This window comes from Pleurodeles waltl, chromosome 7, assembly GCF_031143425.1.
Source record: "Pleurodeles waltl isolate 20211129_DDA chromosome 7, aPleWal1.hap1.20221129, whole genome shotgun sequence".
In the NCBI taxonomy this organism is placed as follows: domain Eukaryota; kingdom Metazoa; phylum Chordata; class Amphibia; order Caudata; family Salamandridae; genus Pleurodeles; species Pleurodeles waltl.
Window position 1 is genome coordinate 1,135,194,521 of NC_090446.1, and position 26,559 is coordinate 1,135,221,079.

Here is a 26,559-nt window from a genome sequence, read left to right on the forward strand (position 1 = left end):
GTGTGGTACACAGACCTTCTACAACTCTCAAAGTGCCCTCCTGCTCCGTCTCCTGCTCAAGGCAGACCTCCTCTCGCAGTCGCAGGTGCGGGTTCTACACCCCCACCTCCAGAGCCTGCACCTTCATGCCTGGAGATTGAACGGGGCAACCTGAGTTCTTTTTCTCTCCCACCGTATGTAGTGAATGTTATTCTATCGTCCAGGCGACACTCCACTAAATCCATTTATGCCAGTAGGTGGGCTAAATTTGTTATTTGGTGTGGAGAGAAACAGAAAGATCCCTTGAAAGCCCACCTTTCCAATGTTATATTATTTGCTCTTGATTTAGCAAAGAAAGGCTGTTCAGTAGCTACAGTGAAAGGTTATTTGGCCACTCTATCGGCTTTTCTTTGTCTCCCGGATCAGCCCTCTTTATTTAAATCTCCGATTGTAAATACGTTTATTAAGGGCTTGCTTAATAAGTTTACCCCCACGCCCTTTCACATGCCTCAGTGGGATTTAAATCTTGTTTTAACATTTCTGATGGGTTCACTGTTCGAGCCCATTCATTCATGTCCGTTAAGGTATTTGGTTCTTAAGACTGTATTCCTTATTGCTATAACCTCTGCTAGGAGGGTTGGGGAGCTTCAAGCCCTTTCCGTAAAAACCCCCTTTACCTTGTTTTTTCCTGATAAAGTGGTACTGAAAACCAGGGCGGCTTTCCTGCCAAAAGTTGATACTCCTTTTCATATGGGGCAGACTATTACCCTTCCCTCTTTCTACCCTCCTCCCCACCCCTCTAAAGAGGAAGAGAGACTCCATCGATTGGACCCTAGAAAGGCTCTCAGTTTATATATTGAAAGGACGAAAGACTTTCGCCTAGAAGATCAGCTGTTTTTGGGGTATGTTGGTTAGCGGAAGGGCAGAGCAATCCATAAAAGAACAATCGCCAGGTGGGTCATTCTTTGTATAAAAGTTTTCTACTCACTGGCAAAGAAAGTTCCTCCTGAGGGTATCAGGGCTCACTCCACCAGGGCTAAGTCGGCCACTTCAGCCCTGGCAAGGGGAGTCCTGGTGGGGGACATTTGTAAGGCGGCAACTTGGGCATCCTTCCACACTTTCACTAAGCATTCCTGCTTGGATGTTGAGGTTCGGAGGGACGGCCATTTTGCGTGATCTGTTTTACAGGATTTCTTGGTGTAATCAGACGTGCACCCACCTCCGAGTGCGGTACTGCTTTGGGACTCTATTCATAAGGTGAGGAATCCACAGGTAGTTTGTATCCATCAGAAGAACAAGTTACTTACCTTCGGTAACGTTTTTCTGGTGGATACAATAGCTACCTGTGGATTCCTCACAGTCCCATCCGCCTCCCCGTTGCCTGTCTAATTGCACTAGGATATGTGGTTGTATAGATACATGGGTATATTGATATTTTTTCCTGTATATATAAATTATGGTTTTTGATTATGTTGCACCATGAGGGTTTTATTTATATATGTATTTTTTTGATTTATTGTGGAAGTCGGTTCTCACCTGTTCGCCTCAAAGGCACGTAAAAAATGGGTGAAACTGACGTCAGCACGCCGGTGAGGACCTCTTATTGGCATGGTGACGTCTGAAGGAGTCGCGTGGAGCCGTGCAATTGTGACGTCCTCGTCGACGTGGAGAGCTAGGAAGAGAACTTCAGTCGGATGCTGGCACAAGGATGAATTCATAAGGTGAGGAATCCACAGGTAGCCATTGTATCCACCAAAAAAAGCGTTACCGAACCTAAGTAACTTGTTCTTTGGGGCAGTTGGGTTAGAAAAGAAAAATGAATATACGAAACAGTTCTGCAGACTCTATGGTTGATGCTATTACCCTCAAAGGGTTCACACCTCTTAGTTGCCTCAAGGTCAATTGCATTATCAGAGGTGCCAATCCCGAATCAGAAGAGGTCATCAGCAATCTGCCTCAGCCACTGAACTACCACTGATGACAAACAGTGAGTTGCCACTTCCCTTTCTTCTGTTACCTTCTCCGGCAGGGGAAAATAATTCTGTTTTATCTGAAAGAATGGCAATCCATAACCAGCAATAAATGGATTCTTAATATTGTGTTAAATGTATACTGTCTCAGGTTCAGATACCCTCTTTCAGTGATTTACTCAAATAAGTAATCCTTTTTAAATCAGGACACAGGCTGTGGAGAAGGCCCCATCTCCTCAGAAATGGATACATATTTATTCTCACTACTTTCTAGTGAAGTAAAAAGGACCAGAGAACAACTTCAGACCCATTATGACAAGTGGGTTCACAAAGGATATTTCACGATATTAGCACCACATCATAGTTACCCTAAATCTCCCTCAGGGGGATTGTCTGTGTTGAAGGAGATTCAAGATGATTATTTTCATATACGGGTAGCCATACAACATCAGCAAATGCTGAGATTTACAGTGTGTAGTGACCTTTACCAGCACAAGGTCCTTCCTTTTGATCTAAGGTCTGCGCCCAGGAACTTTTCAAAATGCACCATGGTCCTTGCACTGTATCTCAAGAACTTGAAGATCTCCATCTTCCCCTGCCTAGATGACTGACTGATCAAAGCATTACCATATTAGTATGCTTGCCATAATTACCAATGTGCGATTGATACTTTGAAGTGATTGAGCCTACATGCCAGTCTGGAAAAAATGATTTCCACCCTAGTGCTATCTCTGCAATATCTGGAAGCAGTTTTGGACATGGCAGAAACAACCATTTCTTTCAATGAAAGACAGTTATCTATCCTCCTGAAATTTCGCAGTCTGAAGAAAGAGCTCATTCAACAACGAGGCAGATATTGGCTCTACTGTTTTCAGTGTCATCCTGCATCTTCCAAGTTACAAACGCATGCATTAATATAAGACTTCTACAGCAATATCTGGAGGATCAGTGGGACCAGTCTTCAGGAAAATCACAAGACAAACTATACCACTGCAGAGTCATCTAAACGCAGATTATAGTAACCGATGCCTCCTTATAAGGCTGGGATGCTCACAATGACCGTCTTCAGATTCAAAGCACTTGGGGCCTGATTATGACCCTGGCGGACGGCGGAGGCCGTCCGCCAAGGTACCGCCGCTGAATGACCGCACCGCGGTCAAAAGACCGCGGCGGCCATTTAGACATTTCCTCTGGGCCGGCGGGCGCTCTCCAAAAGAGCGCCCGCCGGCCCAGAGGAAATGCCCCTGCAACGAGGACGCCGGCTCAGAATTGAGCCGGCGGAGTTGCAGGGGTGCGACGGGTGCAGTTGCACCCGTCGCGTATTTCAGTGTCTGCTTAGCAGACACTGAAATACTTTGCGGGGCCCTCTTATGGGGGCCCCTGCCGTGCCCATGCCATTGGCATGGGCACGGCAGGGGCCCCCAGGGGCCCCGCGGCACCCCCTACCGCCATCCTGTTCCTGGCGGGCGAACCGCCAGGAACAGGATGGCGGTAGGGGGTGTCAGAATCCCCCATGGCGGCGCAGCAAGCTGCGCCGCCATGGGGGATTCTAAGGGCAGCGGTAAACCGGCGGGAGACCGCCGGTTTGCCTCTTCTGACCGCGGCCGAACCGCCGCAGTCAGAATGCCCTGCGGGGCACCGCCGGCCTGTCGGCGGTGCTCCCGCCGACCCTGGCCCCGGCGGTCTTGTACCGCCGGGGTCAGAATCACCCCCCTGATCTCTGAAGGAGCAGGCATAATACATTAATCTTTTGGAACTGAGGGCAGTGCACTAAGCCCTGTGGTCATCCCTTCCTTCAAGACAGACTGCCTGCTTGTCCAGGCAGACCATACAACTGTGCATTACCTGAACAATAAGGGAGGGACGAGATCCAGATCCCTATCCCTGGAGACTCAAACAGTCTAGAGATGGCTAATAGCCAGAAACATCAACGTAATAGCAGTTCATCTGCCAGGGATCCAGAATGCTCAAATGGACTCCTACCAGAACCATCAAAGAGAATGACAATTAGCTTATAAGAGATGCAGTTTTGAAAGATGTCTTCAGTGATTGGTGCTTCCTTCAAATAGACCTTTAGACCTCCTTGCAAATAAAGAAAATAAAAAATGCCCAAACTTAACCTTCAGATTTTACCAACCAGGGACAATGGAAAATGCCATGTGGGTCAACTGTTCAGGTAGTTTTCTCTATAACATTCTTCCCATCCCCGTTACCACTAGTAATCATCATACTGCTTACTCAAAGGCCAGAACAATTCTAATTGCACCAGAGTGGCCTTGTCATTGGTGTTTCACGGACCTTCTCCATATATCGGAATTACCACACAGGAGGCTGCTGTGCAGACCAGACCTTTTGCACAAGTCTGTTAGCCAGATACTGCACCCAAGCCTCTTCCATCCTTAAACATGGCAGCCTGGCTCTTAAATCATCCTTAGGAGTGCATGGCTTTGTTAAAGGAAGCCAGAAGACCATCTGCAAGAGCTTCCTATTCCACTAAGCAGAAGGGTTTCTGCATCTGGTGTGCACAGAACAATTTTGACCCTACTACTTGCCAATGAAGAAGCAGTGCTTCCGAATCTTCTTCATTTGGCCGAGGCAAAACTTAAATGTTCCTTATAGTCCACCTTGCAGAAATGACTGCAAACAGAAAACGTCTTTCACGATTTGTTTTTCAAATCCCTTAAGTTATGAGGTTCTAGAAGGGGAAAATATTTTGTCGCCCCTAGTGCTTAATTTGTAAATAAAAACGTGCAGGTGCCAAAAGCTGTCCTTTGAAAGAAAGCGGCTGCTGCAATTAAATGTGCGACCACGGAATACTGAGGCAGCATAATCCTGAAGTCATCTCGGGCCTCTTAAATCCATTTACAGCCACTTCCTGCCTCTTCAGCTCACTCTTGCAGCTTTCTCCCTTTGTGGTGCTTTTTCGTGTCCCTCTTCCTCGAAATTCCCATATGTGTCTTTTGCTCGCAGTAAATGCATGAGGCAGAAAAATAAGTGCCAGCCCTCAAAAATAAGTGCTGGTGACCGCACCGAAAACCACCAGCTCAAATTAGGCACTGGTTGGCACCACAGTACTGCAAGTGGACATGAGTGTTTTTATTTGGTAATGGGGATAGACAAGAGACTTGCATGGCAGACTTTGATGTCAGCAAAAAAAATATAGATATACTGCAGTGTCCACCGTGTAGTGGATCTATCAAAAGCATTCATTATAAAATGTTTCCAGGGGTAATTTATGGAATGGCTGCTTAGTTCCTATATTGTAGCTTTAATACTGACAGAGTAGAATGGCCTCTGTAATAAAGGGGGATTATAGTATGCAGCTCGATTTGTATAAAGTATGTTTGGCTCGAGCTGTCAAATCAGGGTGGAGAATGATGCTAGTGAAGTATATTATGTTGCAATTTAAGTTGAGACATAGAGCTGTGTTCCCCTGATGCTACTGGTACTGGATGAGCAGAATCATAATGAAAAGTAATTCTGTTTCTGGATGTACTCCTCCAGCAGGAACGCAGTATTTGTTTTTACCATATCTATCACTAAATCCCTCTTTAAAACGCAGATTTACATCTGAAGTATTTTAGGAAACTAGAACTGCACGCATTAATAGGTATGTGGTTTAACCTATGCCCCATATGCTTTATTAATCGAGTGTATTTACTGAAGAAAACCGACTTAAGGTGATTTATAATTGAGTAATACAAATCTGGAAAATCCCTGAAATTCTCCAGTTGTGCGGTGCGCACCATAGCTCATGGCATCTGCTGTTTTGCTCATGGTACTCAACTTTTTTTTTCATGTGCCATTGGTAATGGCACATGAAATGGCATGGCAGGCTTTTGACCAATACCAGTTCAAAAACTGCAAGGTGTAGCAAGTTATCAGGGCATGCTGTTTTGCGAAATTACATGAAAAGGTTTCAGAAATATGAAAATACAGTAATGGAATTAGCTAATATACAGAGTTGACATTCCTGCAATACAGTAAACCTCGATGAGGAGCTTAATGATGAGTGGACGTCGTCTAAGGAAAGAAAGAAATAAAAAAATACAATTAATTTCAAGTGAGAAAAGTCTATTGCATGAACAACTTAGTCCAACATTATCTGAACAGTGCACTGTTCAGAGAGAAAAGAGCGCAGAATTTTAACTAGTCAGCAGGTATATTTTCCAAATTGAGGGATTTCAGGAAATAAGAGGCATCCTCCACTTCCATAATCACCATAGTCTTCTCGTCAAGAGCTACCCTCAGTTCAACAGAGTATAAAACTTTGACCTGAGCCCCACTGCCAGTACACTCTCTGCATATCTCCTGCAGTATTGCACTCCTGTGAACTGTCACCGTTTCGTCATTATGAGTCAGTAGAGCAGTGCCTCGGTGCCAGCCTTTCCTTTCGTAGTTAGTCTCACTGCACAATTCTGGGATATGTACAGGACTAAACTGCATCGTTCAGATCGACGCCTACTACACTCGCAGCTTTTCTTAACAAGTAGACACTAGCGACTTCCGTAAGTTCTCCAGCCTGTCTTCCACATTCATTAATAATAGTAATTCATCAAGTGAAATCCACTGAGCTCTTTGTTAGTTGCTGTTTGCTCTGTGACACGTTTGGGTAACCTTTTCTATGCATGTACTCTCACAGTTGATCAACCAAATAATATTTCAATATGGTTACCTTAATAGCTACACTGCCCACCTTCTATGACGACCCTCTAGTTCCATCAAATCCTTCTCACCATTGGGGAGTTCAATTGCATTGCAACTCATGGCTTCTTGTATTCTTCTTCTAAGGTGCGTGGAGCCTTCTGTGCTCCAGCTGGCATAGTTTCATCCTTCAAGGAACTACTGTTAAATAGCTTTCCCACTGTCACTTAAGTATACAGCTAAGGTGCTTTTGTGTACCATATTGCTGTGCCACCTATGCTTCATAGGGAGGATAGGATGATTGGATGCAGGTTTGGGTGTCTATACTACTTAAAAAGGAATCCCGTAGCAGGGAGACCCGCAACATGAATACAAGCTTTCTCACACAGGTTTGCTGCAGGTTCACCAGAACTGCACATTGCTCAGCGGCCCTCCAGTTATTACTGGCTAAATGGGCTCACACCACCAACAAAGCTCTACTTACATCCGTATTCCAGTGGACGACAGGGAGCCACTTCACCAATTAATATCTAAGACTGAGTGCCTCCACGGTCAGTATTTGCTTCTTGCATTGTGCTACACTCCTTCAGACACCAGAGAAAGTTCTCACTGATCTAGCAATATACCCTCAGTGCACTGCAGTCACCCGTGAGAGTATTAGTCCATGCAGAGCTCAGAAAGAGACATCTGTCCAAGACGTGTTGCAGCCAAGACCCTCCCCCCCCCCCACACCACCCCAGTTCTACTTTTCTTTCTCATTATAAGTTCTGCTTAATTTTACGATCAAATATTATTTTTTGGTACTTTTAACTCATTAAGCTGCAGCCTGGTGCAATTAGTGGCACATTTACCATATACCTTAGGGTACCAAAATGCATAATTAGGGTTTTTATTGAATGTATGACTAGGCCATTTGTTTTAGCATAGCTGGATATAACATTCAACGTTTGTTGCAGGTTTATAGGTGTCTGGTCATATATCAAAATGTCTTCATAATAATATGCTGAGAAGTATTGGTCACTGTTGGAGTTTGGCTCTGTATATACTATTTCAAAGTAAGAAATAGTGTGCACAGAGTCCAAGGGTAAGATAGTGGCAAAAGTAGTTAATTCTAATGCTCTATTTTGTGGTAGTGTGGTCGAGCAGTAGGCTTATCAGAGGGTGGTGTTAAGCATTTGTTGTACACACACAGGCAATAAATGAGGAACACACACTCAAAGGCTTACTCCAGGCCAATAGGTTTTTATATTGAAAAATATATTTTCTTAGTTTATTTTAAGAACCACAGGTTCAAGATTTACATCAAACACTTTAAATGTAAGGTACTTCACTTAGATACTTTAGGAACTTTGAATGAAAACAATATCATGTACAGTCTTAGTAAAAATGTCAATAAGCTATTTTCAAAGTGGACACAGTGCAAAAATCAATAGTTCCTGGGGAGGTAAGTAAAGGTTAGATTAGGAGGTAAGTAAACCACTTACAAGTCTCAGTTCTGGGGCATAGGCAGCCCACCGTTGGGGGTTCAAGGCAACTCCAAAGTTACCACACCAGCAGCTCAGGGCCGTTCAGGTGCAGAGGTCAAAGAGGTGCCCAAAACACATAGGCGCCTATGGAGAACAGGGGGTGCTCCGGTTCCAGTCTGCCAGCAGGTAAGTACCTGCGTCCTCGGTGGGCAGACCAAGGGGGTTTTGTGGAGCACTGGGGTGAGGGGGGGGGACAGGTAGGCACAAAAAACACACCCTCAGCGGCACAGGGGTGGCCGGGTGCAGTGTGCAAAGCAGGCGTCGGGTTTCAGGTAGGAAACAATGGAGGGACCCGGGGGTCACTTTAGCGGTGCAGGCAGGCATGGGGGGGCTTCACGGGACAGCCACCACCTGGGCTAGGCAGAGGGTCACCTGGGGGTCATGCCTGGGTCGAAGTTCGGTTCCTTTAGGTCCTGGGGGCTGTGGGTGCAGTGTTGGTTCCAGGCGCCGGGTCCGTTGTTACAGGCAGTTGCGGTCAGGGGGAGCCTCTGGATTCTCTCTGCAGGCATCGCTGTGGGGGCTCAGGAGAGTTGTCTCTCGTTACTCTTGGGCTCACAGTCACCGGGGAGTCCTCCCTGAGGTGTTTGCTCTCTGGATCTCGAGCCGGGGGTGTCTGGTGTAGAGTGTGAAGTCTCACGCTTCCGGTGGGAAACGTGCAGTCTTTGAAAGTTGCTTCTTTGTTGCAAAGAAGTAGCTGGTTTTGAACAGGGCCACTGTTCACTGGAGTTTCTTGGTCCTTTAGTCCAGGGCAGTCCTCTGAGGCTTCAGAGGTCGCTGGTCCCTGTCAGATGCGTCGCTGGAGCAGGTTTTCAAAGTTGGAGACAGGCCGGTAAGACTGGGGCCAAAGCAGTTGTCATCTTCCTCCTTCTCTGCAGGCTTGTAGGTCATATGTCCTTCTTGTTTCTTCAGGTTGCAGGAATCTGATTTCCTGGGATCTGGGGAGCCCCTAAATACTGAATTTAGGGGTGTGTTTAGGTCTGGGAGGGCAGAAGCCAATGGCTACTGTCCTTGAGGGTGGCTACACCCTCCTTGTGCCTCCTCCCTTTGGGGAGGGGGGCACATCCCTAATCCTATTGGGGGAAGCCTCCAACCTCAAGATGGAGGATTTTTCAAGGCAGGGGTCACCTCAGTTCAGGACACCTTAGGGGCTGTCCTGACTGGTGGGTGACTCCTCTTTGTTTTTTCTCATTATCTCCTCCAGCCTTGCCGCCAAAAGTGGGAGCAGTGGCTGGAGGGGCAGGCATCTCCACTAGCTGGGATGCCCTGGGGTGCTGTAACCGCCAGGTGTTACAGTTCCTGCAGAGGCAGGTGAGAAGCATCTCCACCCAGTGCAGGCTTAGTTCCTGGCCACAGAGTGACAAAGGCACTCTTCCCATGTGGCCAGCAACACGTCTGGTGTGTGGCAGGTGGCAGAAACTGGTCAGCCTACACTAGAAGTCAGGTAGGTATTCAGGGGGCATCTCTAAGATGCCCTCTGGGTGCATGTTACAATAAATTGCACACTGGCATCAGTGTGCATTTATTGTGCTGAGAAGTTTGATACCAAACTTCCCAGTTTTCAGTGTAGCCATTATGGAACTGTGGAGTTCGTGTTTGACAAACTCCCAGACCATATACTCTTATGGCTACCCTGCACTTACAATGTCTAAGGTTTTGCTTAGACACTGTAGGGGCATAGTGCTTATGCAAATATGCCCTCACCTGTGGTATAGTGCACCCTGCCTGGGGTGACTTACCTATGCCACAGGCAATGTGAGGTTGGCATGGCACTCTGAGGGGAGTGCCATGTCGACTTAGTAATTTTCTCCACACCAGCACACACAAGCTGAGAGGCAGTGTGAATGTGCTGTGTGAGGGGTCCCCAGGGTGGTATACGACATGCTGCAGCCATTGGAGACCTTCCCTGGCATCAGGGCCCTTGGTACCAGGGGTACCAGTTACAAGGGACTTACCTGAGTGCCAGGGTTGTGCCAATTGTGGAGACAAAGGTACAGTTTAGGGAAAGAACACTGGAGCTGGGGCCTGGTTAGCAGGGTCCCAGCACACTTTCAAATCATAACTTAGCATCAGCAAAGGCAAAACATTAGGGGGTAACCATGCCAAGGAGGCATTTCCTTACAGTCACCAACCTTGAACAGGACCAGTCTCGTTTTTTTCTAGTTATACATGAAAGTCAGAAAAATAAAGATTAAAGCGGAGAGGGACACTTTCAGTTTTGTCATCTCTCAAAGACACCCTAGATGTCAAGGCCTTTACATTATTGTATAAGTATCACAAGACTGTGTGGGGCACCCTACTTAAACAGTGTTTGCCAGAGAAGAGAAAGATCTAGTTCTTATTAGTGTCAATTCATTCCACCACATTGTTTTGTCATCTGCCAAAAACACCTTAAAAGCCCACATCCTATTGTATTTGTATCACAAGATTATGTGGTACACCCTACTAAAACGGTTTTTGCCAGAGAAGAGAAAGATCTAGTTAATCAGAAGTGGTGCTGTAATACACAGATGCCTAATGCAGTGGTGACCCATCTGTCTTGAGTGCTTGAGGGACCATTAGCATGAGGGCCATTGCATTTGACACTGTACACATCCCTTTCATAAAACCTGTTTGAGAAGCCAGGTTAATAGAGAAAACAAATGCCCAAGCAGGCACTTCTGTGTCCAAAAAGTTGGTAAAGATCTTAAAGACTGGGAACAGCATGGATAAGTTACCAGGGTCTTTAAATACCCTTTTTTAGACTATCTGCTAAATAAGACCCAGGATGCCAATCAGTGTCATTTCATGTCTAGCTAATGCCTTGCAATTTGACAACAAACATTACAGCCCACTGTCACGGTACTGCTTTCAAAGTTAGTCCACTCAGCCCATCTGATCCTGCGCCCCCTATGTGGTTTAAGCTTTACTACAAATGCAAACGTTTACTGTACTCCTTTTTACAGTGCACAGTTTCCCCATTTACTCTTATTCTAATTGGTTTAGTAAAGTGTAAGCAATACAAGGGCTGAATATCAATACATGGTTTTGTAAGAGTAATATTTTTCTCAGCTGCTAAATTTTGCTCACAGGCTGTAGACTTCAAGTTTGAAAAAGGATTTATTATCAGTACTCGTATCAGCCTTTGCATTTCACTCCAGTGGTCCTTAATAATGCAGTTTTTATACTTCATGAGATTTATATATCCCGGCTTTAGCTGACTAAGGCTGTTTAGAATCGCAGTGTACTAGTGTTGCTGGTTTACTGTGCATTTGTTTATATGATTGGACTTCCATGTCATTTTGTACATTGTTTTCTTTTTATTAATGGATTCTTATAATGTCAAAGCTGCCACAGCTTGTAGAGTAGCACTAGCAAACCTTGACATCATTGGTTGGCTGACATTGAAGTTTAAGCATACATACTGAATTGCAGCATCAAGGGAATCCAAGGATGTGGACAGTGACTTTGTGAGGATTCTTGCCAGAAAAGATAATAGAGCAGATGTTGCCAGGGTTGCATTTTCACAATATGCTGCATACCTCAGGATTGACTATTTTAAGGCAGTACAGTACGATCAGTACAATCTTTTCTGTCAAATCACGTCTCATGCTGAATGCCACACTATTGGTGACAATTCCAATTGAACCTTCAAACTGACAGTTTCATAACAGTTCATGCACTTAAAAGGCCTCACTCAAGGAGCTTGAAACATTCAGAACAATACCGCCCAGTTTTCACTTATCTCATTCAGTACTTCTCCAGTGAAGTAGAGTGCCGTATTTTCCTAGTACTGCTACTCGGTTGAATAGACATAATTTAGTTCATGCTGGATTTATTTCTTCACTAGGAGAATAATGACAATTGTACAACCAACTATCACTAGGGTAGTTGAAAATCCACCAAAGAGACTTGAAAACAGTAAGCTAAAAAATGAAGGAATCATTCCAAATATGACTTTAAAACCAGTCAGTAAACTAGATGCAATATTTCTAAAAACTGTAGATATGCCTGTTGTATTTGATGAGCGAAAAATAGTGTGCAACAGATCAGCAACATGGGTTGGAAACTGCAACTGCAGGAGTCTCTGATGCACAACGGGCTGTTTGCAAGTGAAGTGTTTCTGCTTCAGATGTTAAAAACACCTCTTTCTACACTAGGATTGGGACAAGCTTATTAAACTTATTTCAAAGCACATATTTGAGTATAGTTGGCCGTGAATTACTTTCAAACAGCATTCTTGGAGGAGGATAAAATGTAATACAACATTTCACAGTTTTTCGAACTGAGGCCATCCCACAACAGCTGTCATATGTCATTGTTACATAGGATCCATTTCTGGGGAGTGTATGATAAGGAATAAATGGGGCCTGCGTGGCCATCATTTTGCTGGGGAAATCTAGCATTAAAGTAAAATTCAGGGCAGAGTGATGGAATCACAAAGAAGCGAATGTCCCAGAGGATTAGTGCCCACAAATGCGCTTATGAATGCTGGCTTGACTTTTTTCCAACAGTTGAATTAACCTGGAATTTGTCTTTGTAATAAAGAAACACATTGTGTACTTTTTCATACCATCTCAAAGATGTATATCTTTGACAGTTCTAAAAATAAAAGGAAGAAAATGGAAAGTGGATTACTCCATGCGGTCAAACCATAAGCACTGTTTTCAATCATAACATTCAATTCAGCATTAATAATGTTTTCTCTCCACTGCCCACCCAGCAACTGTATTAAATTTACTTTTAAATAACAATTCTGTACCTTTAATCTGCTAAAACCTGGTACCCCAAATACTTTCTTCGTTTATATTTTGTTTTCAGTATTCAAAACCTTGGCCAACAAGTGTTTCAATAAATTGTGCAGGCTATGTGAATCTGTTCGGTTTTCAGATTTTTTTCTGAAGTCACTCTGGTTTTTAATAATAAAAAGCAGCTGGATCTGATCTGTTCTCACTACTAAAACAAGGGAGCCTTGTCTGGAAAGTTTTTTACCGGTTATGGGTAGTGTCCCACCATTCTCACATTGTGTAAAATTACAGGTATTGTGGGAGCTACTCGTTCTTTTAGAAATGTACTGATGTTCATACTGATGGAAACAGAACACTTCTTGGTAATTCTCAGCCTTTGAATAAGGATATTCAGTATCTAAGGCCAGGTATGAGGACCAATCAGAGATCAGATTGTTACCAGCGTTTATGTCCCATGTATTCACAGAAGGGCTAATGTTACATCTCAATAGACCTTTAAAACATACAGAATATGAATAATTTCTGTTGGATCCTTAATTTGATAAGGATTTTTTCCCAGACACCATACAGCTCAGGATATGCAGTGATATTCGTGGTATGATAATCCCGATGTGCCCTTTGGGAAGAAATATGTACTGTAGTTTTTGAACCACAGGAAACAGCAATGTCTTGTCAGGAATATAGTTCCCATACATTTGAAGCATATTTGATATTCACACAACTGTACTTCAAAGTGCTTTTACTGTCTGGACTGACAAAAGTCTCATAAGTCTCATAATTACGAGATCAAGGCCCAGGTTGTTATCCAAAAAAACTATAAAATAAATGAAGTACTTAGATTTTCACTAAATGAAACGGCTTTACCTAGGTGTTTCTATTATTGTTTTCCCAAGGAATCTGCTTACTGTGAACAAGACACAACTCAGCACATGTTGTCTTTCAATATATTGCATGTCCAAGTAAAGTAGCTCCCCAATATATAATCCACTTTAGTTTTATTACTAAATTGTTAGCTGCATCATGCTCATATTCTGTGTGCCTTTAAAATAAGACCCAAGTGGAGCAGAATCAAGAAGGCACTAGCGAGACTGTAGTTGCAAGCACAGAAGATATAATTGTTCGGCTTGAGCAGACTTCAGGTGGGAAAGCAAAGGTGCATTCAGGAAGACCAGATTATCAGAATATAATTTTAAAAACTGCATGACCATGTGTATAGAGGGACTTGTCCTGTGTTACTGTTAATAAGGAGGACAACATGCACTGTGTAGTGGCCACGTAACTGCTCCTCGGTACAGGCAAGTGTGCTGACTAACCACCCATGTAAAAACAAAATCAGTATAGAGTTGCATTTGACCCTCGCAGGACAACGTGACCTTCTAGGTCTCCTAAATGAGTATCCAAGTCACTTTCAGTGTTTAAATTGAAAAGTGGAAGTTGACTATGGCTCTTAGGCTTCCGCAGTTGGACCATTAGTAAAGTTACTCTGGCTCATGCATTATGAATGGTGCACTGATTTAAATAATCATTGCAAAATCAGCTGCTTTATATAAGAGAAAACAGTGATTAGCTGAATTATCCTGAACTTAAATCTGCCAATGTGTAAATATTAAGGAGGATGATTGCGTCTATGCTTGAGCAGATCAGGCATTTACTATTGGCTTTCTCTGACATGACTTCTCAGTGTTATTCCATAAATCCGTGGAAAAGCTATTGGAGCCAACGCACTTCTGGAAAATTTTAGAGATCTCCTAACGAGTGGGTAACTAAAGAAGTGCAGAAATCCTATGAACAAAGAAGGTGATGCAAAGCAGTTTTAGACAGGACGCAGCAAATGCTATCAGTTTACACATATAGGCTGATCTTTGGTGATGACAAGTGGCCTTGAGCAGGGCGCGATAAATGCCACATATTACAACCTGTATCCCAGTAGTCGGGATTAACATTCAGAGTTACTCCAAAACGTGTATTCTGGTACACAAACTTTATGCAGCCAGTAAATACTCAGAGATCGGGAAACATCGGGCATTTCATGATGATGACCTAAGTGATGCAAAGTTTTAATAAAAAGTGTTCAAAGATATTGCAAGATCCAGAGAGTGGGAGAAAACTCGATGTCCATAATGGCATAAAATGCAGAGTGAATTTTAGAGATTAAAATGTTAGATGTTAAATCCTTTTTAAAATAGTTTCTCGTTTTCAAACTAGCTGCTGTTTCGTCACTCCTATCCAGAGATCTCAAGCGTAGGCCGACGTCTGGACAAAGCAAATATGTTTGCTCTTTGTGCTGCGTAAGTAATTGTTAAAAAAAAAGGTTCTTATTTCATGGTTTGTTTATTTGTGTCTGTTTCCTGTAGAGAAATACTGCCAACTAGTGGAGTATCCGAGCTTTACAGTGTGAAATAGGTTGCCATAAAAAGTTGTTTCTAAAATATTGCAAAACCACAAATTTGTAACAAAAAAGTGTCATGAAGAAATTGACTAGCGAAAGATTGCTGGTCCAAAAAAAATCAAGAAATATTTGTGCCTTACAAAAAAAGCTGCTGCATTCACATTTCGAAATTGAAAAAGTATAAAGGATAAACTTTAGATAACTGCCACATTACATAGGCCCTCATTACGACCCTGGCGGTTTGTAACCGCCAGGGCCGCTGGACGCGGAGGCACCGCCGACAGGCCGGCGGTGCCCCGCGGGGCATTCTGACCGCGGCGGCTTAGCCGCGGTCAGAGAAGGGAAACCGGCGGTCTCCCGCCGGTTTCCCGCTGCCCCCACGGAATCCTCCAAGCCGGCGCAGCTTGCTGCGCCGGCTTGGGGATTCCGACTCCCCCTCCCGCCATCCAGTTCCTGGCGGTTCTCCCGCCGGGAACCGGATGGCGGGAGGGGGAGTCGCGGGGCCCCTGGGGGCCCCTGCAGTGCCCATGCCAAAGGCATGGGCACTGCAGGGGCCCCCGTAAGAGGGCCCCAAAATGTATTTCACTGTCTGCCTTGCAGACAGTGAAATACGCGACGGGTGCAACAGCACCCGTCGCACCTTCCCACTCCGCCGGCTCTATTACGAGCCGGCATCCTCGTGGGAAGGGAGTTTTTCCCTGGGCTGGCGGGCGGTCTTTTGGAGACCGCCCGCCAGCCCAGGGAAAAACTCATAATACCCTCCGCGGTCTTCTGACCGCGGAGCGGTATTACGGAGGGCGGAATTCTGGCGGGCGGCCTCCGCCGCCCGCCGGAGTCATAATGAGGGCCTTAGTGTGTTGTTGTTCCTGCAGGTACAATATCTAAGCAGACAATGTAAGGATTGTAGAGAAGAGGCATAAATCAAACGTGTCAGAAATAGACACTGGGTGCTCGTATACATGAGGGCAAGAGAAAATTTGGACTGGAGAGAGCAACCAAGGTGTGTTTAGATTATGCCCTAGGCCACTGGAATTAAGCGACAGGGGAGGGTCAAATTATGTGGCACGGTTGGGTAAATTATGCAGCAAGAAAAAGTAAATTATGCTGCATAATGTGGTACATTTTGTAATAGTATGATTTGATTATTTTGTCATTTTAACACTTGCCCTGCCTGGGCATTGATTGCATCTCATTAGTACCAGTTTAATATACAAATACATCAATACTCAACAAAAAGGAGTCTAGTTAACATTTGCAAAGGACCTTCCACTGTGCGGCAATGCATGCCGCCACGGTTTTAGTAACTTTTGAACGGCCTCACAATTGTATAATTCCAGTTGCCCTGGTTATGCCCAACAAAAAAGAAACGGAGGAGCAGGGTATAAGAGGGTAAAGAGGCTGGTCAAGACAAAAAGATAGGAGGAGGAATCTTCATCATAAGCATAAACAAAACAAGCATTGACAAAGCCAATAGGTCGTGCCTACTTTAGAACTATTGGTTTTGGCAATGTGTTTTTGGCATGTTGTATATCAGTGTTATATACTAGATTTGTTGGAGTAGAGTGTCGTAGAGTGCAGTAGGGGAAACCAGTGTTGCGGAGTTGAGCAAAGGAGAATAGAATTCAGTGACAGAGATTGTTGTAGAGTGGAGTGTTGTAGAGTGGAGGGGGATGGAATAGTGTGGAGTGGATTGAGGTAGTGGGGTGATTTGGATTGGAGTAGATTGGGGTGGGTTGAATTGAGAGGAGTAGGGTGGATTGAAATGGGGAGAGGTGGATTGTAGTGGGGTGGATTGGAGTGGTAGACTGGTGGTGTGGATTGGAGTGGGGTGGATAGGATTAGAATAGAGTGGTTGAGAGTAGTGTGAATTAGAGTGGGGTGGATTAGACTGAACTGGAGAGGGTTTATTGTACTAGACTGTAGAGGGGTGGATTGGGGTGGGGTGGATTGGAGTGGGTAGGCTGGATGGGGTAGATTAGAGTGGAGTGGGATCGATTGAGATGGGGTTGTGTGATTTATTTTGGATTGGAGTGGGGCAGATTGTTTTGGAATGACGTGGGGTGGATTGGAGAGGGGCAGAGGAGTGTGGCGGATTGGTTTTGGATTGGAGTGGGGTAGATTTTGTTTTATTGGAGTGGGACAGATTTCTTTGATTGGAGTGGGGCAGATTGTTTTTGATTGGAGTGGGGCAGAATGGAATGGTCCAGATGTTTTTGGATTGGGGTGGGACAGATTGATTTAGATTGGAATGCAGCAGATTATTTTGGATTGGAGTGGAGGAGTTTGTTTTGGATTGGAGTGGGGCAGATTGTTTTGGAATGTAGTGGGGTGAACTGGAGAGGGGTCAATTGGAATGGGACAGATTAGAGTGGATGGGTTGGTAGGATTGGAGTAGACCTGATTTGGGTAAGTGGTTTGGATTGCAGTAGGGTGGATTGGATTGGTCTGGATGGATTGGATTGAGTGGGTTGGATTGGTGTGGGGTGAGACAAGGTGCATTGGAGTGAGGTTGGATTAGAGTGGGATGGATTGGAGTGTGGTGTGCTGCATTATTATGTGTTAAAGCATAATTTTAGAAATTACACACATAAAGAAACAATGTTGCTTTGCAGTATTTAGAACAAGATAATCCTCATCTTTTGAGAACAGGGCCCACGAGCAAAAACAAAAGGAAATGTGAGTGCAAAGTTAGAAAAGAAGACTTGGCAAAATAAACAAAAGTTAACTATAGAACATAAATCTTTACAATTTTGTTTGTCCTGCTGGACGTGTTTTGTTTTGCCAGTCAAATGCCTTCTGTTTGCATGGCACTAAAGTAAAAAAAAAAAAAGAAATTGTACCTCAATCATGTAGGGAGCAGCGGACTGACACTGATTAAGTTGAATCAATCAGTGCTTGGTCCCTGCTCGACAGAGGAATGGAAATGATGCTAGGCCTGCAGTGCCGATTTATGAAGCTGTAAAGAGTACCAGGCAAGCCAACAAATGGTAAACAGTAGGTGGACTTCAAGCCCTTATTGTTAACAACTGTGTCTTGTAAGCGAGACACACACACACTAACGCATGCTTTCGCAGGCTCGACCCTAAACAAAAAGATACACCTAAAGACAGATCACTAAACTGGTTAAAATGCATCAACAAAAACATTGCTGAATTGAATTCAGAGGCGGTGCAAATCAAAACCAAGGGCACTATTACTTGTAAAAAATGTAAAAGTAAAAACAGTTTCATTAACCCAGATCGGAGCCTGGGAACACTGAAGGGATAGTTTCAGTATATTTGTATTCAGCACAAATGCACAAAGTTTTGTAAACAAGATCACATTATATTACAAATGTTCCCTTTACTCCCCCATCACCAACACAGTTATGATATGACTAGACATCAGGTATGACCCTATCTCGGCTTTTTAAGCAATACCATGCTGCTACACGATACTTGTAGTTTCGCTGTGGACTATGGACTCAAAAATCCCAACATGGATAGTTCTTAGCAAAAAAAAAAAAAGCCGTGTGTGAGGGTCTGGCTGTTGCTTTCACACACTAAACGTCTTTTTGCCCTTATCTTTTTTAAAAGTTAATACAAACAGAATCATCATAAAATGTCACCTCAAAATGCCAACAACCATGAAAACACATGAATATGGCCATATTCAACTTGCTCGGGGGTAGTTTTCCCTCCACAAGACAAAAAACATATAACCACAGAGGGAAAATGTAACTTCAAGGTATCTGTGTCACAGACTTTCAGTTCCATAGTTCTACATAATTTTAGTGGACTTTTAGCCGAGAAATAGAGCAGCTCTTTGTAATAGAGGTGCATGGGAAAGAGTGCTATAAACTGGGATCGGTGTTTCAGACGGTGACTAAAAGGAAAATAATCGTTCTGCTTAGATAACACAATTAATATTTTTTTCCTTAAAAGCGCCTCAATATTTTTCTGAAATAGTGAACTGAAGTAACTGGCTCTGATATTTGACTGCTTTTGCTTGACATTCATTCCAATTCTTTACTGTGTGCCCTAAAGTTACATATTTCCTGGTTTCTTCATCCCTCCTCCTTGCATGTATGTTTATGCTCCATCTTTGAGAAAATAACCTCTGCCGCACGACCAACAAGGAGCTCAGTGCTACCGTGGCTTCTTCTCCTGCTCCAGTTACAATCAGATTGACTTCCGCTTGCCCCCCAAAAAACAAGCAACACCCATGAGAGTGGGAAAGGTACGGGGGAACAGGAGGGAGCTAGAGACAAAGGGAGGATAGTGAATAGGGGGCGAAACAAGCAAGGAGAGTGATTTAAGCGCTATGGACGGAGCAGTAGGATGTCAGAGTGGGGTCAAGAAAAAGTACCTCATTCACGTTGGGAGCAGCAGACGGGCACAGATTAACTTAAATTAATCTGTGCTTAGTCCCTGCTCTAGAGCAAGCATCGAAAGTGACGTTTTGGCTGCGCTGGCCAATTACAGAGCCAGTAAAGAAGAGTGACATGAAAAATACAAATGGTAAGCAGTGGGTGGGCTCCAAGCCCTATTCTGTATACCACAGTGTCTTTCAAGCAAGATGCATGTGCTAGCCCATGCACTCGCACACTTGACTCTAAGAAGGGATGGAAAGGTGGTATTTGGTAGAGGAACAAGGTGCAGTGTATAGTAAAAAAATAAATGAGTAAAACATTTTGTAAATTCCTGTAGAGACTAATGCTTGCAGCAATATTTATACATAGAGATTTTGATATACCAATCTTACACTCAACAGTAAAAATCATAGGATTATTACACCTAAGCCATGAAATGGTAGAGTGATTCAAATCACAGCTTTGGCTTTAGTGAACTTAAAGTGTAATCTCCACTTCAAGCTGCTTCTTCTTGTCTGCCAGTTTGTCAGAAGTTCTTAACATAGTATCTGTATGAGTTCCAAACTTTTTTGGGAAGATATAAGGGAGTTATGTGGGGACTCTTGGAAGCAGTGGAAGGCAAAACCATTATACTCTCCCCTAGCCAGAAGAAGCTACTAGTTGCCACCCTACTGTCTTTATAGACAGTGACTAGAACAATTTAGGCACTATAAATGGTCAGAATGTAGGTCATTGTTAAAGGATGGCCAACCTCTGCCTACAAGTGCTAATGTGCCACACTGGATAAGGAAAGAGACAACCGGCAGGCTTTAGTCACATTACAATCATTGGTAATGTGGCTAAGACACTAAAGATTGTCCTTCAGTCTGGTGCTGATCACTTTGAGGACTATCTGCTTAACACAGCTCTGCGCATTGTGCCTGTTCTCTTTACCAAGTGTGAGTCGAAGTGGAGTTTTGGATTTATATTACCATTCTGGGAAAACTTACACCAAGATTTAATTGCCAGAGAAGATTTAGAGATTCATTTGGTGAAAGGTGTGGTGGCATCTGTTACATGTAGGTTGTAGGTGCTCTACTTTTCTCAAAGTTGTGGAAACCTGTCGAGCTTCTGAAAGAAATGGACATAGCTCTTAAAGCTTTTTCATTCAGATCTTTGCCCAAGTAGTGTTATTCATGTGTCCTGTGGTATACGTGGCTCGCTCCCAGTGCCTACTCCTTCCTTCCTCTCCCAATGTGCATTATCACAGTTTCCTGAATGCAGCCAATTGGAGTTATTGTTTTACCGGATGGTAGAGGGGCAGTGGGAAGGATGTTGGGAATAGAGAATCTCAGAGTATAAATAGCAGCAAATATTTCTGTATCCTCGTCCTGTGTCCTCGTCTTTCCAATCCAAACGTGTGGATGGAGAACACATCAAGAAAAGAATTGAGCTGGTAAATCTGCATCAGGATGAAAAAGAAGTTTAACAAAAAAGTTTCTGACAATGTCTTTGCAAAATTGTGTATTTCTCCAGGAATTACATCGGTACAATCCATGAGTACTGTGGCTCCTCCTGCCCCCTCTAAGGTTTCTAAAAAAAGCCCTTACTCCCATATGAGTTCCTGCAAAAGGGAACAACAGATTGTCACAGAAAGGCAGACAATCAGTAATAATTCCATCAGATATGCCCTGGATGCCACAGACACTGCTGCACGTGGTATCAGTTTTAGCATCCTAATATGCCTGGCTTAGATGCTCAGGTTTTAAATTTGAGGTACAACAAGCGGTACAAAACATGCCCTTCGAGAAGGAGCATCTTTTCGGCCCTCAAGTGGACTCCACTTTTGAGAAGCTGAAAAAAGGCACCAGTACCATAAAGATCATGGGTCCTTTACAGTCCTCACCTCCTTGAGAGATACTTTTTGTTGCCCCTCATACAGAGGTGGTTACAAACCAACCACCTCAGAGGCTTCCACATCTCAGGTCAGACAGCCTTCCAGTGCATACTCACAAGGCTTCTATAGAGGCACCTATAGAGGTAATAACACATGAGGTTGAGGTAAGAGCACCACCATCCGCACCGCTACATCATCATCTAAACAGTGACTCCCTAAGTCTTCCCACCCCCCATACCTGTCAGGGGATGCCTTCAAAATTCCCATATGCAATGGGTCAAAATCACTTTGAACCAATGGGTCCTCTCCATTATCCAACATTTACTGTCTGGAGCTCATTACCACTCCTTCAAACATTCCCCATCGCTCTCACAGGCTCTCTCAAGAACACCTTCTTCTCAAACAAGAGGTACAATCCCTTTTTGTCAAAGGAGCCATCGAGCCAGTTCTGCTACAATATCAAGGAACAGGAGTATACTCTTTATACTTCCTTATTCCAAAAAAAAAAAAAAGACAGATCACTCAGGCCCATTCTGGACCTAAGGCCCTTAAACCACTACATTTTTTCAGAACACTTTCATGGTCACTCTTCAAGACATTGTCCCCCTTTTACAACAGGGCGACTTCATGGCTGCCCTAGATCTCAAGGACGCCTACTTCCATATCCCCATCCATCCTGCACACCGCAAATATCTCAGGTTCATGATTGCAGGAAAACACCATCAATTCAAGGTTCTCCCAGGGTCTTCACAAAGTGCTTAGCAGTAGTAGCAGCACATCTCAGGAGACAAAACATGCATGTATACTCTTATCTAGACGACTGGCTCGTCAAAGCCAGCACCTTAACTCAATGCCAACGCCACACTCTGATGACAGTGGACCTTCTGCACAACTTAGGTTTTACACTCAACTTTTTCAAATCCCACCTTCAGCCACTCCAGATACAGCCCTATCTAGGAGCTATACTCAATGCAGAATTTGGGATTGCTTACCCCAATCCGGCTTGTGATCACAACTTTCAGTCTCTCCTCCCTCAGTTTCGTGAGAACTCATCATGCACGGTCATATGCCTGGTAGGTATGATGACCTCCTGCATTGCCATTGTTCCCCATAAAGGACTCCACATGCAGCCCCTACAGCAGTGTCTGTCTCATTAGTGGGCTTAATCACAGGGTCACTGGGAAGATCTAATGTTGTTAGACCGCCATACTCACTGCTCTCTGCAATAGTGGAACACCACCAGCCTGTTGAAAGGGCGGCCTTTTCTAGACCCTGTGCCTCAGATCATTCTGACAACAGAGGCTTTTCACACAGGCTGGGGTGCTTAACTTCGAAACCTCCTAGTACAAGGCCACTGAGATCGTCATCATCAATCCCTACACATAAACTTCCTAGAGCTTCAGGCAGTATTTCTAGCCCTGAAAGCATTTCTTTATCACCTCTCTCACAATGTTGTCCTAGTCTGCACAGACAATATGGCGGTGATGTACTACCTTCAGAAAGGGGGGGAACGTGGTCACTCCAATTGTCACAAGTCTCTCCTACAATATGGAAATGGGCTCTCTACATTCACATTCACCTTGGGGCAGAGTCTTTCCCATGAAAGGACAACAACTTTGCCGACCTGCTCAGCAGGATGCAGCAACAAGTCCACGAATGGGAACTCCACCCGCAAGTCCTTCAGAAATACTTCTGGAAGTGGGTCACTTCTCAAATAGCTCTTTTTGCCACAGCAGAGAACACAAAATGCCAAAACTTCACCCACAGTTACCCACATCCTCTATCCAAGGGCAATGCACTATAGATGAACTGGTCAGGGATATTGGCCTACGCTTTTACACCTCTCCCTCATTCCATTTCTAGTTCGACGGATCAGGCAAACATCTCTCAACATGATCCTTGTAGCTCATGTTGGGCACACCAGCCCTGGTTCACCACACTACTGGACCTCTCAGTAGTCCTCCGCAAGAAGCTTCCCAACAGGCCTGACCTTCTCACTCAAAACCAAGGTCAGGCACCCAGACCCCAAATCTCTCAACCCTGCGATATGGCTCCTGAAGTCATAGAGTTTGGTTACTTAGATTTGCCTGCAGAATGCATGAACATCCTCAGAGAAGATTGTAATCCCACTACTAGAGCATGTTATGCTGCAAAGTGGAAACGCCTTGTTTGCTACTGTCAACCCAAACACATTAATCCCATTTTTTTCAAACACATTTTATTGATTTTTCATAAACAAAAACGGTCAACAATCATCCCAACAGGTGGGAAGGCAAGTTAAGAGGCAATGCATTATAATAATATTCATCCTGAATTCAACATGTATTCAATCCATTTAAGCTGTTCCGCATATTCTCATCCCACTTCCCCAAACCACCCCTTCTGATGGATACAACTACCTGTGGATTCCTCACCTGATGAATACTCCCATGGCGCCAGCATTCGACGGAAATCTTCTTACTAGTCTCTGCACGTCGACGAGGACGTCACTCCAGCCCACGCGACGCCGTCTGACGTCATACAGGCAATAAGAGGTCCTCGCCGACGTGCCGATGACAGTTCCCTTTTTTCCGTGCATTCGAAACGGTTATCTTCGAGGGAGCTACTGTTACCTTCGTGGTTACAGTGTATTGTCTGCTGCGTAGTCTTCTCTGCGGTAATAATGTCTCAGAGGAAGTCGGGTTTCAAGCCCTGTCGAGAGTGTGGGGGCAAGATGTCAGTTACAGATCCTCACTCCGACTGTCTATGGTGTTTGAGCTCCGACCACGACGTCTCGACTTGCGATTCATGTCAACACATGAATCCGAAGGCCCTCAAAGAGCGTGAAGCCAAGTTATTTATGGCAAAGTCAAAGAAGAAGGAGAAACATCATAAGAAGTCTTCTTCGCCAAGGTCTCACCGGCGTCATCGAGACTCCCGGCGCCGTAGAGACTCACGACGTCATTCCAGCAAGGAGTCTCGTTCGAGGTCACCTTCGGCTCGGCGTCGGAGGACTTGGGAGGTCAGCCCCACGGTCACGCCGCATCCATCGACGCCGTTGCCCTCTCCGGCGTCACCGACTTCGCCTGGTCAGGCGTCAGTGATTGAGGTGGTGCAGCCTCTTGTGTTTTCTCCGGCGTCGCAGACGTCGAGGCCGGCGTCGGGGTCGCCCTCGATCCAGGCACCCCAGTATCCGGCTTTTCCCACTCCTGGAGCCGATAGTACCGCGTTTCTTAATGCGATGTATACCATCTTTCAGCAGATGGCTCCAGGAGCTGCTCCGGCTGGTCCTTCGTGGCCCTTGGCCTTTTCGTTGGGTGATCCTGCGCCTCTTCGGCCGGCACCCTTTATGCCCTTTCTCCCTTTTGGGAATGTGGGCTCGGCGCCGGTGCCGGCGTCGGTGGCCGCTCCGGTGGCTTCGGATGTTTCGGCCCCGGAGGTTGCCCTTCCGTCGAAGTCAGGATTTTGCCCTGTGACTCCGGTTGGTCCATCGGCTCCAAGTCCTCGTCCTCCGGCTCCTGCCTCGGCGCCGAAGCTGCCTGTGGCGCCGGACGCGGCGTCAGATGCTTCTGGCGATCGGCGCCGTTCTTCGACGTCGGCGGAGGCCATGTCGACTCCGCGTATCGAGGAGAGACTTCATTCGAGGAGGCGTGCTCTCCGTCTTTTAGAAGAGCAGGAGTACCAGCGAGTCCTAGAGGAGGGAGAGATTGAGGACTCTGGAGAAGGACTGCATGGTCTGGATACAGCCAGTGGGCTGGACACTTCCCCTGAGTGGGACCTTTCATCTCCAGGGGAATATACGGAGGAGGCTGCTTCCTTTCATGCTGTGGTGAGGAAGGCAGCGAGCTTTTTGGACCTGCCTTTGCCGGTGGCAGAGGCGAAGCAGAATTTGCTGACAGAGGTATTGCATCCGGCCTCTGCTGCAGCTGAGCCTCTCTTGCCATTTAATGAGGCTTTGCTGGATCCGGTGTTGGAGGTGTGGAAGAAACCGGTGTCTTCCTCGGCCGTTCATAGGGCTGTGGCCAGGAGGTATCGAGCTGCACCATCTGACCCTGGCTTTCTCTCTAGACACCCTACGCCGGAGAGCTTGGTGGTGCAAGCCTCCTGTTCCTCAAAGTCAGCGCCTGGTTCCTTCCCGACGGTGCCTGGAGACAGAGACTCCAAGAAACTGGATGCGCAGTCCAAGAAAATATTTTCGTCATGCAGTTTGGCGTTGAAGGCCACCAACGCAACGTGCATTCTGGGGAGGTACATCCATGCTCTGATGGATGATATTTCGTCTTCATTTACGGAGCTCCCCCAGGGTCTCTTGGATGTGGTCTCGGACGCCCAGGCTGCCGCGACCCAGATTATCCAGTCTGGGCTGGACACGACCGACTCGGTGGCCAGGGCGATGGGCACGGCTGTGGTGGCAAGAAGACAGGCCTGGCTCCGAAACTCAGGGTTTTCGGCGGATGTGCAGTCGACCCTGCTGGACCTCCCGTTTGATGGGGACAGACTGTTTGGAGCCAAGGCAGATTCGGCCTTGGAACGATTTAAGGAGAGCAGAGCCACAGCCAAATCGTTAGGACTGCAAGCTCCTTCTTCCTCTGCCTCTTCTAGATTTTTCAGGAGGTTTCGGGGATTTGGGCGTGGTTCTTCTTCCTCTTCCTTTCGGGGGAGGTTCCAGCAACCCGCCTCTTCCCTCCCCTATAGGTCATTTAGAGGGAGGGGGAGGGGTGGGGCCCGTACCAGAGGAGCCTCTCAACAGCACTCTGCCTCTTCCTCGTCCTCTGGAGGGGTGCAGCAGGGGAAGCAGCCTTAGGCTTCCACCGTTTCCCACTCACTCCTCTCCTGTAGGGGGAAGATTACAGCATTTTCTCCACAAGTGGAAGTCTATCACCACGGACACTTGGGTTCTCGGCATTGTGGGGAAAGGCTACGCCCTTCCCTTTCGGGAGTTCCCGCCCCTCATCCCGCCCCGCCCATCTTATTGTTCAGAAGAACACCTCCTGTTGCTAGAACAGGAGGTTCAAGTCCTCCTTTCAAAGGGCGCGGTAGAGTTGGTCCCAGAGCAGGAAAAGGGTCGAGGTTGTTACTCAAGATACTTCCTGATTCCCAAAAAGGATGGTCAGTTGAGAC

The 26,559-nt window shown here is 45.4% G+C and overlaps 1 protein-coding gene across 1 annotated transcript in view; it reads left to right on the forward strand.

Moving 5' to 3' along the window:
* LOC138246022 (uncharacterized) overlaps positions 1 to 26,559 on the forward strand; it is a 672,335-nt gene that overhangs the window by 526,650 nt on the left and 119,126 nt on the right. Inside the window, exon 14 of the mRNA XM_069200173.1 lies at positions 15,049 to 15,131. Within this exon, the coding sequence (XP_069056274.1) occupies positions 15,049 to 15,131 (83 nt within the window). The remainder of the gene's footprint in view (positions 1 to 15,048; positions 15,132 to 26,559) is intronic.